Raw genomic sequence first — 13,964 nt, forward strand, 5'->3', positions numbered from 1 at the left:
CAATTCTAAGATACTTAAAAGGGAGTGTTTAGCTCACATTTCTTTTATCTTATTTGCCTCAATATCTTTTTAACTACTTTCTCACTTCAATAATTATCCACTCTAACTGTAATGAATAAATGAAATGATAGAGTAATTGAACAGCCGGTGGAAACCAATGCAACGTGGACTATGATTAATATCCCAAATTAGAACCATGTGTACAATACAAGTTCTTTACTCGAGACTCGAATTTGATGTTTCAATTTCCATTCTACCACTCACACCCTCTCTATTCCGTCTTCCTCAGCTTTCAAATAAACGAAAACTTTTGAATTTACCGGGAGATCCTGTTTTTTGCTCATTGAAAATTCATTCTGAACGATCCCCATGTTCATCAGCTTGCCGTTCCATCGACCCTTCAGCGTATGCTCCACTCTCCCTCTACTTCCCTCTTTGATTATTGAATTTACATTTCTTTTGCATCCAGTAATTTATTGTTCGTTTCATTTCTCGTGAATCTGTGATGGGTTTATGCCCCGAAGATAAGATATTTGTCTAATTGCACTATGTGAATTTTCTATGCTTAACTCAAGAGATTTAGGTTCCACTGGTATGAATTGCCTCATCTTCGTGCATTCATAGTACTGTATCTTCTTGGGTTACCTTTGCTTTGTAGTTCATGAATTGGGTTTCAACACTTATAATTTGAAGAACGGGGCACTTTGGAATTGAAGAAAAAGGAAGGAGAAATGCTCTGCTGCTATGTGAAAAGAAATGGGTAACATTCACTAGGAAGTAGGATTAATTGCTAGAGCTGCGGAAGTTGGTTCGTAGTGCTGAAAATACTAAATTATGTTAACATGTTATTTGAGCTTTCGTTAGATGAACATCTTGTTGAGTAAAAAAGGCTTGTCTTTGGCCGGTGGTGCATCCTCATGTTTTACTAATTGTAATGTGTCAAGTGGAAGATTGTGTCTCACTCTAATTTTGGCGGTATCCATTAGTAGTTATGTTCTGGTCTAATTTGAAATATTCCATGATAGACAGAGAGTTAAAGAATCATAGCCAAGTTTCGTTCCTTGGTAAATTCTTTTTGAGCTTTGAATAACGAGTTGGATGAATTTCAATTCAAAATTCCAGCTGAAATACATGAAAAGAGCAGAACGCTCGTTGTTCTATCCTTGAAAACAGTTGGTTCGTTTTTTTTTTCTTATTATTAATCTTCTGATGTTCAAATGTTATTGTAAGGATATGTTGGTGGTAAATTTGTAATATGATGCCGGATGTTATTAGAGTCTGTCCTATCCCGATTCTTTTTGTGGGATTATTTTTCATATGCCTAAAGTGCTGGTTTTCATCTTAAAAATAAAAAAGAAAGAGAGAAAAGGAAAACAGCATATAAAAAACGTCGCTCAAGTGTTGTAGTTCTTTTGCTGTCTTATGTTCTTACATTTTCATTTCCTTCCCTATGCATCCTCCAAAATTTCCACTGAAGTTTGCTTATATTTTGGTTTCATTTTTATCTTCCATTTCTCTCTCTCTTGACTTTTTTTATTTTTCTTTTCATTTTTTTGGATGGTAGTCTTCCTCAACCACAAGGAATTTACTTGGAAACATCATGGGAGGTAAGTGAGCTTCTATTCCATAAAAAAAAAATTATTTCGTGGTTTCACTTTTTAAGAGTGTAAAATAAATTACTTTATAACTTGTTTTTTTCTAAACAATAACAGATATTGTTCAATATAGAGGGCAAAGTTGTCGATTGCTCAGAAAGGGAAGATTGTTGATATCTCTTTTTTGCTCCTCAAGGAATATCGAAACGTCACATAAAATTTCTGTTAGTTCCTCATTGATCAGTGAAGAAAAGCCTCGCCAAAACTTTACGAGGGACAAGAAGCTAGTTCCTGATTCGGATCCCCCTAGCATGAAGGATGTTGATCTTTTATATAACTTTCTTGATCGAAGGTCTTTATCATTTCCCTTTATTGGTATCTTAATACTTTTGAATCAACATCCATTTTGGGATGATAAATTCTTAACATCACATGTTATCGTTTCATGCTATTATGAATTCTGCAGTTCCAAGCTTGTGGTATTGACAGGAGCTGGAATAAGTACGGAATGTGGAATTCCTGATTATAGAAGGTTTCGAATTCCCTGCCTTTCCTATACTAACATTTCCCCTTTTATTTGTTCTTCATCTGTGTTTGTTTTAATTGTGTGATGATTAAACATGGGCATTTATCACTATGGAGGCCGTTTATAACTCTCACGTTTGTTCATAAGCAGCTTTGATACATAGAAGGAAAACTTTTGTGCATGGCATATTACAGTTCAGAGACTTTGTTATTGTATGCTGTGTTACTTTATACGGTTTGCTGTTTGCCAACTTATCAAAGCAAAGTTTTTCTGCTTTAGAATTTTATTACTATATAGTTTTTGTAGCATGTAATGGCTGCTTGATTGACAGGTTTGTTTGTTGATTGTTACTTCTGTTTCTACTCTATTTCACTTATAAACTGGACAGTTCAGCAGTTCAGGATTTACCCTCAAATGGCTACACCTGCTCATTTTCCCTTGGCAAATTTTTACTAAAATTTCTCCTTTATCTGTTTTTCCCTCCCCATTTAGAACTGTCATACCCTACTTCCTATTAATCCAATGAGAAAGGGCTTTCTAGTTTGAATGCATAAGTGGCAAGAAAATTCTTGGTTATATAGTGTTTTTGTGTTCTGTTGTTAGCATCAGTCAAACTAAATTTTTGTATATATAGATTGCCAATTTCCAATGTTAATCTGCTGCCTTCTAGACTTCTGTTAATTTATTTTTGGCTTCTAAGTTGGCCACATTCTGTTTCTTAGTTGATGAACATGCTTATATTATTTGGGTTAACACCTTTTAATGTTCTCATGACACACACCTACCTTTCTTTTCTAATGCGTTTCTCTATGCTGCAGTCCAAATGGAGCTTATAGTTCTGGTTTCAAACCAATTACACATCAGGTGATCTGAAGGCATGTGTCACACCTTCTTTTTGCATTGTTATGATGATAGTTCCTAGACATTTAAAAACAAAATATCGATAGTAGCACCTTATATACATTTTTTGATAAAAGAATCAACATTGCAATGGAAGTGATTGAAAACAAGGGCTAGTTTGGTAACGGACCTAGAAAGCTATGCCTACAGGTAGGAAGATGAATCTTGAGCTGGCCAAAAGTTCATTCAGGATGAGGGAAAAATGTCCTACAAAAGGAAGGACACACTTTCCTGCTCTCATCTTTGACTTTGAAAGTCGCACCAAAATGGATTCGATCCATTTGATAGGTAAACGATAGGCATATATATATAAAAGATTGTGGCCACACCGACTTAGATTTGCTAAGGACACTTCACATCCATTGTGGGAAGGCATTGATCTAGGCCGATTTGGAAGCAATGGTGGGAATCTGGATATTGAGAATCTTAGGTTCTGTTTGAATCAATTATTTTTTCCCCCACAAATACAAGGTGAACAATTAGCCATGTGGATACCTTTTATAGAAAGTCATTTTTGAGCATCCTCTTATTTATTCTAGTCTATATCTGACAAGGGGAGAGTCTTAGTATGCATTTGACATGGTTCATCATATTTTGACATTTGTCATATATTAATGAGTTTAAATATTTGGTTTTCATGGAAGCAGGAGTTTGTTCGTTCAATACGGAGTCGTCGTCGGTATTGGGCAAGGAGTTATGCAGGGTGGAGACGTTTTACAGATGCACAGCCTGGCCCTGCACATTTATCTCTGGCATCTCTTGAAAAAGTTGGCCGAATTAATTTAATGGTCACTCAAAACGTTGATAGGTGATGAGACAGCTACCCACTCTTCACATAATGAACTCTGGGATGCATGTTGAAGAAGTCTGCGGGACTGAAACTTTTCCTCTGATTCCAGGTTGCACCACCGTGCTGGTAGTGATCCACTTGAATTACATGGAACAGTGTATTCTGTAATTTGTTTAGAGTGCGGCTTTTCCATTTGTAGGAATTCTTTTCAGGACCAAGTGAAAGCTCTCAACCCAAAGGTTTGTTTTTGTTCTGCTTGGTCTTTGAGTAACGGTCATCTGATTTACTTATCTTTCCAACTCAAAAGTACGAAATGAAATGTTTGCTGATCCTTTTCAAATATTTCTGCCAATAGGCATATGAAGTAGTATAACTTGAACTTTGACAATGAGTTTGGGATGATGTTTGGAATTGTGAGAAGTGGCTAAAATCGCTTAATGGACTATGGTCACAAAGTCAAAAGTGATTTTGAAAATTCCACAAGTACTTGAAAAACACTTTAAATTGATTTAAGTAAAGCACTTAAGTATTTACTCTCCAAAAGTGCTTGTAAGAGAAGTGATTTACTCGAAGAAAAAAAAAATCTAAAAGTTCATAGCAAACACACTTTATTATTGTTATTTGTGATTGGCATCAAAGCTTGTTGCTTACTGCTTTTCACCCTATTTATTTTTTGTTTTGAAAACTTTGATTTACTGAGACCCATTTGATAACCATTTCGTTAATTTTTTTTCTGAAAATTAAGTCTATCTTCTCTCTATATCTTACGATGATTTGCATCTTTCTTAAATACATGGTTGAATTTTTGTCAATTTTCACAAACAAAAACAACGTTTTGAAAGCTACTTTTAGTTTTCAAGTTTTGGCTTGGTTTTTTAAGCCATTGATAGAATGTAGATATCAAAGGAAGAAAGTTGGAGGTAGAATGAGTGCCTATAGGCTTAACTTTTCGAAAACAAAAAACAAAATGTTTACCAAACGGGGCCTAAGAGAAATAATCTTTTGGTTCCTCGCTCCATATTTTATATCATTTATTTTCAATCAGAGGTGAAAATTTGTGGATTATGAATGACTTCTGGTTGAGCTTTCAGCAAATATATTTTGCTACAGTGGGCAGAAGCAATCGAAAGTTTGGATGATGGAGTCCCAGGATCGGATAAGAGCTTTGGCATGAAGCAAAGGCCAGATGGTGATATTGAAATCGATGAAAAATATTGGGAGCATGATTTCTGTATTCCAACCTGCCAAAAGTGCAACGGAGTGCTCAAACCTGATGTAAGATTATTTCTTCCATTATTTGATAATATTTCCATTGTCACAGAAGTCAAATAACAGGTTTAGGAAACAAATTTGTCCCATGATTATTCGCTGAATCTGAAGATGTAGAGAAGAAAAAAATGGAATCCACATTGTATGGCAAACATAATGTAAGATGAAGAGACTTGAATCTCCTGAATTAAAATCCATATCAGCTATATCATCCATGAGAAAAGGAAACCATATCGGCTATGTCGCATTAAATCATACTGCCTCATTATTCAAGAGTATATTGTGTAGATTATTATAAGAAAATAAAACTCTTTCACAACATAGTTTAAGTAAACGGTTGAAGATGTGTTATGTTGTCGGAAACTAGAACTTAAAAGGATCAATCTCAAGGTAGCAGTGTGATACTGCTGCCAGTTCTCTCTTCTGCGCTTATAGAGAAAATGGCCATAAAAGAAAAGGGGGAAAAAGAAACTATCCTTCATACTAAATCCACTGAGTTCTGTTTAGGCCTACTTACTTACCGTTGATTATGCGTTTAGGCCTACTTACTTACCGTTTTTTAGTGTGGCAAATATTTCTCATTTGTCAATGATTATTTTTTCATTGGGAAATATCTATTCGCTTTTCATACTTCTTAACATACTTCTTAACATTCTCTTTACAATTTTATGGTATTTGATTGTGTATTTAAGTGCACGTATTTGGACAGTATCAATTTCTTTGGTAAAACCTTGTGCATAGTCTTTATTCCTCACCTCCTTTTCTTTTCTCCTTTTCAATGAATTTTGTGTTTATAATGGTATATTCATATAATTAAATTACTTGCTAATGTTGTGAGATTTTTATTTTCCCAATTAATTTGAAGGTCGTATTCTTTGGTGATAATGTACCAAAGGATAGAGCTAATAAGGCGATGGAAGCTGCTAAAAATTGTGATGCTTTCCTCGTATTGGGGTCATCTGTGATGACCATGTCTGCTTATCGTCTAGTGAGGTACTTCCTTTGCTCTCTTTTTTGAAAATTTTATTGAAAAATTATAGTTCTAAAAATTGGTCTTATAGGTGTCCTCCTTTTAATGAAGAAAAAGATTTGAATGGAATGGAATGGAAAATAGACGAGTAGCAATTATCTTCATTGTCCCGGTGGTTTATAGTTGGTGAAGTTTGAAAAAGAAAAAACTATGGAAGGACCAAATTGTAACTAATTTTCAATCATAAGGACTAACTTTTAAGATTCTAGGATCCAAATTGAAACTTTTAAGGGGGCATTTGGGTGCTGAGTTGGTACTTATATTCGGTGTGGTTATAATAGTATGTAGGTTGTAATAATTTGTGTTTGAGGTATATGTTATTTTAGTACGATCATAATAGTTTGAGTTTGAGGTGCAAACTATTTTAGTCTACTTAGAAAATAGCAAATATTGTAACAAGGAATAAACACTATAACAAACAAATAGAGATTTGAAATAGTAATATCTAATTTATTGTAGGTTATAATAGTTGGAAACACCAACTATTATAATCGAAGCTGCAAACAAGGGAACCCAGACCTCCTAGGATCATAGGATCCAAATTGAAACTATGCCCAATCAAGCTAATATCTGAACTTAGGTAAGCTAGAACATTGATAATAAGTATATTAAAAAAGGAAAGAGTTGCAACTTTTTGGACGGAGTCAAGTCTAGGTTTGATTTATTGTGTTCCGTGTTTGGAGCTGCTCTAACTTGTGGTATTGAATATCCCAGAGCGGCTCATGAGGCAGGTGCTGCTACTGGAATTGTAAATGTAGGTGTGACAAGAGCTGATGACTTTGTATCAATGAAAATCAATGCTAGGTTGGGTGAGGTACAATAGTCTTGGCTCTTCCTCTGAAAAATGGACCTCTTTGTGTTTGCTATTCCTATAATTTGGTTTTCCATTTCTTACAGATAATGCCCAGAGTGCTCCATATAGGTTCCCTCAGCATCCCTTCACTCCAATAACAATAACTTCACTTCAGGTCTCTGTTTCAATATTACAACTCTTTCATATTTATCAGTACAGAATCTACTTTATAAATTGCTTTTGGGAAATCGATTTCTTCATTGTTATGTTATTAATAGCACGAGCTCTCTGGAATCTGGACTGGTCACAATTTTAGATTATTTTCTTATCTGATCTTTTCTTCAAAAATAAAATAAAGTAAAGTAAAGAGACAATATTTCATGTTGCATTTCATTTCTCCATTTATTGTTGACATTTCATCTGTGGATACTTTTCTCTCTGTTCTTTTTTTCTTTTCTTTTTTATTTTGTCTATTTTTAATCACTGCATTTCAATTCTAATAGTTTATTTATTTTACTATTTGGCATAGGGTGTAGGTCTTTTTTTTTCTTCCCATCTATTCATTTCTGACTTTTTAAGACAGAACTTTCCAAAAAACAGTTTGATAGTTTGATTAGTGAGCTTTTGTCGTCTATTTGAGTAATTTTCTTTTTATTTTGTATTTCTAGTTGAGCATAGCTCAACTCATTTTGACTGTCGTTTTCAAAAAGCCAAAGGTTTGATTCTTTCAAACTCCTTGTTAAACTTAGAAAAAGGATTTTTACAATTTGACGAGGAGTTAAAAGTTCCCAGCCCATTCGAGTATGATTTAATGGATAAAACACTAATTAAGGTATGGTTTGGCCTCTAGTCCTATAATTTTTTAACTGAAAAACAGTGATATATGTTTACATTGCATTGCTGTTCTATGTTTTAGAATCTTTAACGTCGATTTTATTTACGTATTTGCTGGACATTGTTTCCTTAATCTAATACCTTTTACATATTTTTTTAAATTAAAAAATGCCTTTAACTTTTTCTTTTAGATCATTTCACCCAATCACTTTTACACTTTTATACATAGAAAATACACACTTTTAGCAGTTGAGATCGTAATTGATTTAATAGATCCAAGCAATAAATCCATTGCAAAATTAAATTTCATCTTTTTCACCAAATCCCACAATTGTTCATTGTTTGACTATCCCATTAGAGGGAGATATGACAGATGTGATTGTTGTTGTTATTATTATTATTGATACTTAGAGAGAGATGTAATTGTGTATTAATTACTAATTAGGCACATGAGAATGCATCACTTTTTCAAGGGGAAGAAGATATGTCTTTGAATTATATTCTCACTATATATATATATGTATATATATTTCATGTTACTAGAGAATCTTCTATACATATTATATAGTCTTTGTTTTTGTATTGAGAGGGGTGACTATTAGTTTTTAATCGTTGATATCTTCTTTAAAAAAGACACCTTTAAATTTAGAAGAATTTAAAGTTATCTTATCGATAGTTTGTGGATGGAAACGACAACCGCTTGATTTTAAAATATTTTTTTTAAGTTCTCAAAGTAACGATACTCTATTAAAAAAGGATACTTTTTAACTTTTTCAAATAAACAAATAGATTAAATTTATTTTCTTTTAACCAATCTGTATACATACTTAATCAAGGTCAAACTATGAATACAACTTAAGATAAAATTTCCATGTCATTTATAAATAGTTTCTACAGGTTAAAATGTATTGGGAAAAAAAGAAGTAAAAAATATTAAAATGAGCCTAGCTCAATTAATCTAAAATAATTATTTACAATTGAGCTCAAATTGAGAAATTCATTTCTTTTTTCTCTTTTCATTTTTGGAAGTGTTTTGATTGTTTGTTTGCTCCATAATTTGGAATTATTTAGACAATGACTAATTTGACATTACTTGTTTGGTCATTGAACCAACTTGCAAGTCTACACGATTCTCTTTTATATTCTCATTTTTCAATGGACTTATTATACACATTATTCTTGACCATTAGATCAAATTGTTTAAACCAATTATAGTTTGCTATAAACTTCTTTCACTTTTTCAATAACCTTTCCAGTTTATCTTCATTTTATTTATTCTCAATTTTGATAAAATAATATAAAACAATTGTATTAATAGTGAACTAGAATCTTATTCATGTGATGCTCAGCTCCTTTATTGTTTAGTATACTAAGGCTCAATCAACCCTTATAATATTTTTAGTAAAACAATTTTCTCTCCGATTAGCTCTACTTTTAAATATACTGATGAATCATCTATTGAAGGAGGACTAATTATCTTTTTATCATGTGAAGGTGAAGGTTCTCTTTAAGCCAACAGCTATACACGTTGACATAAAGAGTATTCCTTCGATTTTTATAATTGAATTTGACTGTTTGGAGGTTGTTAATATGTTGAATGACGAGATGGGTAAGCCTCTTTGAAGTCCCTTTCTTCATTGACGAGGTTAAGATTCGAGCTTGTAAAATCGAGGGTGTCTCATCCTCTCGTGTGTTCGTTATTATCATAATGTTTTGGTGCATTTTGGGCCTATAAGTTTGTAGAGAGGAGTATGAATCTTCTCCCTACTTTTTCTTTACCTTGAGTGATTCTCCACTGTTATTTTGTAGTGATTTGTTTTGTTTTCTTGAGTACTGTTTTATGGGTAATATGATCCTTGAACCAATCTTGAAGTTTTTGAAGGATTCTTTCATATTATTCTTACCTTCAATTGACTTGAATATATGTGTTGATGGCTCAGCCTTGACCTTCTGGATTTTGTGTGACTAATTACTGAAATCAGATTCTCTAAAACCTTATTTCCTATCAATCTTATCAAATTTTATATTTACTTTTTTAGTTTATTCTTCCCTTGATAAAGTTGGGCGATTGTGTTTTATCATTGATGTTAGATGTTTGATTTTTGACCTTGTGATGAGACAATGGTTGCTATGTCATCATATTATCTATTACTTTTTCATTCAAAAAATAAGCGAGAGCGAGAGACTCCAACTTCGTTCTTTGTTTGGTCTTTGAACCATATTTGAAGTTTGAATGATTCTTCTATGTTTGCTTTTTTTTCTTTTTCAAGTAAAAATTAGTCCCATCCCTTCAATCTATTATTCCTTTTATACACACTTTACTCATCAATATATATTTCTTCTTTAGCCCACAATTTTTTTTTCTAAGTTTTACGTTTGAAAAAACATTTCCAAAGTTTTCTTTTCCATTTCTAATTTATTTTAGAACTTGAGTTTTTATATTTTTTATATTTATTTTAGTTTTCAAAGTTCCCTTTGGTATATATGAATTTAATTGGTTTTTAATTATTCAAAAATAAGTTTATTTTCTCTTATTTTCTAAAAAAAAAAAAAAATTTCTTGGTTCGTAGGTAAAAAGAGTTGATCTCTAGGCTAAATTAAAAAATAAAATAAAACAAGTTGTTAGAAACTTTTTTTTTCATTTCCAAGAATTGGTTTAGTTTTTTAAAATCTTCGTCAAAGTACATTAATGGTTGCAATTTCACTGTAAATTTAAATTTGTAATAATTAAACTCTTAAATTAATTTTAATATTTCGAAAACTCCCAAACATGTTGCTAAATCTTCAAAAAGAATGAGATTGAAATATCAATGAGATAAAAATGCAATTATCGAACGTTATTATAATAGTCATTATTGATCTCAAAAACTCATATATAAACTAGAGATTGACGATTTAGAACAACCTTTTATTCAACCATGCATGTGATAAATTCGTTAATTAGGAAGACACCGATGTATGTATAAGAAAATTTTAAAAGCAAAGTTTTAGGACCTCATTTTGTGAGCAAAATATCCCATTAAAGGGCCTAACATTTAAGTCATACACACCTTCCCTAATTTTATGTTATTAATTATGGGATTTCATATTTGTCACAAAAGTCTCTATAAGAATATACATGGGCACATGGTGCTACACATGCCAATCAATTTCTTTCTTATATTAAATATATATGAAACAACATATACTAACAATAATAAGACAAATAAAAAAATTGGATGCCCTACCGACTCAAAGTATACTCTATATATATATATATATATATATGCTATATTTTGCTATTTAAAATACAAAGATCATAACAAAACAATTTCGTAATCTGCACGATTATATAGTCACCCTCAACAAACAAAACCTTAATCATACTATTATGATGATCTAGAGGATCCACCAAAAGTTGAATCTCGTTTGGATATCGAGAGGAGAGTTCGTTAGAGGTCCCATAGAATCAATAATAACATTGTAATGTAATATATAGTTGAGGTGTATCTTATTAAATATTAATTTTTTCTTATAATTTAATGTTGAGTAGGTGATCGATCACCCTAGAATTTGAATTGTCTTTTAACTCTATCTTTACTCTCTGTAAACTAATATAATCTATATGTGATTATCTGGACGAATTTTATGATTTTGCTACTTATTTTGCATGGAAATGTCTTTTAGATATATAATCTCACAAATCTATTGATCAACTATCTATCTATGTATGATAATCTTTTTGATAAACTCAAAATTCAACAAGCAACTAAATAATTTCTATTTTTGAAATTAAAATGATTTGTTTAGTCAATCAAATCTAAAATTTGTACATATATATATATATATATATATATAATATGACAAATATGACAAGCAATTAATGATATTATATGGCTATCAAACGAGCTATCGGAGAGCTATCAGAGGATTATCAGCTTTTAAAATTACTACTTTTGCAATTTAAAAAATATAGTGATATGGATATTATTTATTTTTATTTTTATTTTGCAAGTCGAATGATCTTATTTAGGAAGCTTACACGTATCGTGTCGTGTTTGGTAGAGAAATTCAATTCAATACCCATAAGTAGTTTAAGAAAATTCATTTTCTATCCCATGAGAGAGGGAAAATGGTCAATAATATTAAATGCAAACCCAACTATATAAAATCAAAATAGATGGATTCAAAAGTTGAGTTAATTAGCAGAGAAAGTGAAATACGAATATGTTACTCATTACAATAATACATATCATTGCTTCAACTCACTTTCCATATGTATTATTGTTCTAAAGAATTAACACTATTAAATTAGGTATCATATTTGTTGCAAACACACGTTATGTTGAAGCTATAAGCCGTTTGGACTCCAATATTTAATGTGACCAAAGTATTGTTGGAGCTTTATAATTTTTGGGTCTAAGTGTAGTAGATTGTTTGAGGGTTAATTTCTTGGTTTTTTTTAATATTGTTGTATGCTTTAAAAATTCATGAGCATATGTTTTTGTATTTCAAGTTATTGTCTCGATTATAAACCTTTTAAGTTGAGTTGTGTTAATCGATCTGGTTAAATTATATTTTACATTCTCTAGTTTGAGAGTGATCAGGTTAAAAAGTGCAAGTGTTATAAAAGCTTTTGAGGGAGAATGCACTTGTAAATTGGAGTCCGAAAGAATTTTTCACACAATAGATTTCTTTCGAGATATGGTTTTTCTTCAAGTTTTGAATTTTTTTCAAGTAAATTGTGGTGTTTTCCTATTTTTATTGTTTTCTTTTCGTTTCTCTTATACTTTTCGTGAAGAGTGCTCGATCAAGTTTTATGAAAATAAGTTTAGTTTCTAATTTGTCTATCGGTTTACGGTTTATTTGATTGTTCTTTATTCTAAGGCATCAGGGGATAGTGATACTTAGAAATCAAGTAACTTTTGTGAAACTATTTATATGATGATTTGAAGCACTAAGTATATAAGTGCGATCATATAATCTTTGTATGTAACAGAGAATCGACGGTTGATAGACAATTATATGCATGTAGTTCACAATTTGGAGTGAACAAGCCAAGTAACATCACAACTTCAATTTTTGGTATTGAAAAAGAAAGTCATTAACTTAGTCGATTTAGTTTGACAATTAAACCAAATCTAAAATTGTTATAAAGTTTTAAAACCAAAACATATATATGGATACATAAAAAGAAAAAAAAGAAAATATAAAATATTTTGAAAAGAAAAGGTTGAAAAAGTATATATGGAAGTTGGAGGGAACACATTAATATATATTTTGAGGAGAAAGAAAGGGACAATTTGGGTCCACAATTACATATTTATTATTAATGAATGGGAGACAGACCCACATTTCCATATGCATTTATTGCACCTAAATTTTATCCAACAACATGAAAAATTCTCAAACTTCTTTTTATGTTTTCATATATATATATATATTAATCAATGTCACGTCCCAATATAATATATGTTACCTCACCACCTTTATTCTTCAACCACGACCACACTCCAATGTCATCCAACATACCCTCCTCCAACTCCATCTTTCCTATGTTTTAATTATATGGTCCCATTCATACCCCATCGTAATGCTCGCAACGTTGTGATTTTGATAACAAACCGAACTAGAATTACACGTATGATTCTTCTAGCTTAGTAAATAAGACATGTTTCATCAATGATACATATCCTGAACTTCGATATAAAAATTACATAAAGATAAAATTATATCATTTTAAATCTAGAGTGCCTAGCTCTTATCAACCATGAAAGACAATTTTGGAACTTGTACAATTGAATAATTATTATTCTTATAAAACAAAAAAATAATCTTATTTAAGAAACTTTTTTAGAATGCATTTACTTTCGTACTTTAAAATGCTACTAATAAAATTATGTTATGGCACTTCGGTTTTCAACTTATGGCTCGGTTAATTCAGCAAATTGTTACACAGGAATTAGAACAGCAACGATAAAACAGATCAGTACTGAAACAAAAACTACAAAATAGAAATGAGTTTAATAGACGACTGAGTCGCAAAACACACCCTCTTTAAAACGTTTCGCAACTTTAATAGCCCCGTTGTCCTTCAATTGATTTTACACGCAGAAATCAACTGGTAATAAAAAAAACACTCAAACAACAGACACTCGATAAGTGTAGAAGCCAAACTCGTAGTTACAACTATATATAGTTTCTTAAAAACCCTTAATAATGAAACAAATCTATCTAATCAATAAAGT

The 13,964-nt window shown here is 31.4% G+C and overlaps 1 protein-coding gene across 3 annotated transcripts; it reads left to right on the forward strand.

Annotated features, from left to right (window-relative positions):
• Nucleotides 1–204: 204 nt before the first annotated feature.
• On the forward strand, nucleotides 205–9,692 carry LOC103499610 (NAD-dependent protein deacylase SRT2). Of its 3 annotated transcripts, none has more exons than XM_008462639.3 (12): nucleotides 205–405; nucleotides 1,565–1,607; nucleotides 1,713–1,947; nucleotides 2,062–2,127; nucleotides 2,940–2,985; nucleotides 3,669–3,829; nucleotides 3,921–4,050; nucleotides 4,922–5,086; nucleotides 5,946–6,073; nucleotides 6,825–6,924; nucleotides 7,008–7,078; nucleotides 9,232–9,692. In XM_008462639.3, the coding sequence occupies exons 1-11, from the start codon at nucleotides 370–372 to the stop codon at nucleotides 7,059–7,061; spliced, it is 1,164 nt and encodes a 387-aa protein (XP_008460861.2). In that variant the 5' UTR covers nucleotides 205–369; the 3' UTR covers nucleotides 7,062–7,078; nucleotides 9,232–9,692. The 3 variants fall into 3 exon arrangements, with proteins under 3 accessions (XP_008460861.2, XP_008460862.2, XP_008460860.2); XM_008462640.3 differs by having other exon boundaries at nucleotides 9,238–9,692; XM_008462638.3 differs by lacking the exon at nucleotides 9,232–9,692 and having other exon boundaries at nucleotides 7,008–7,291.
• The last annotated feature ends 4,272 nt before the right edge of the window (nucleotides 9,693–13,964 follow it).

Source organism: Cucumis melo, chromosome 11 (assembly GCF_025177605.1).
Source record: "Cucumis melo cultivar AY chromosome 11, USDA_Cmelo_AY_1.0, whole genome shotgun sequence".
In the NCBI taxonomy this organism is placed as follows: domain Eukaryota; kingdom Viridiplantae; phylum Streptophyta; class Magnoliopsida; order Cucurbitales; family Cucurbitaceae; genus Cucumis; species Cucumis melo.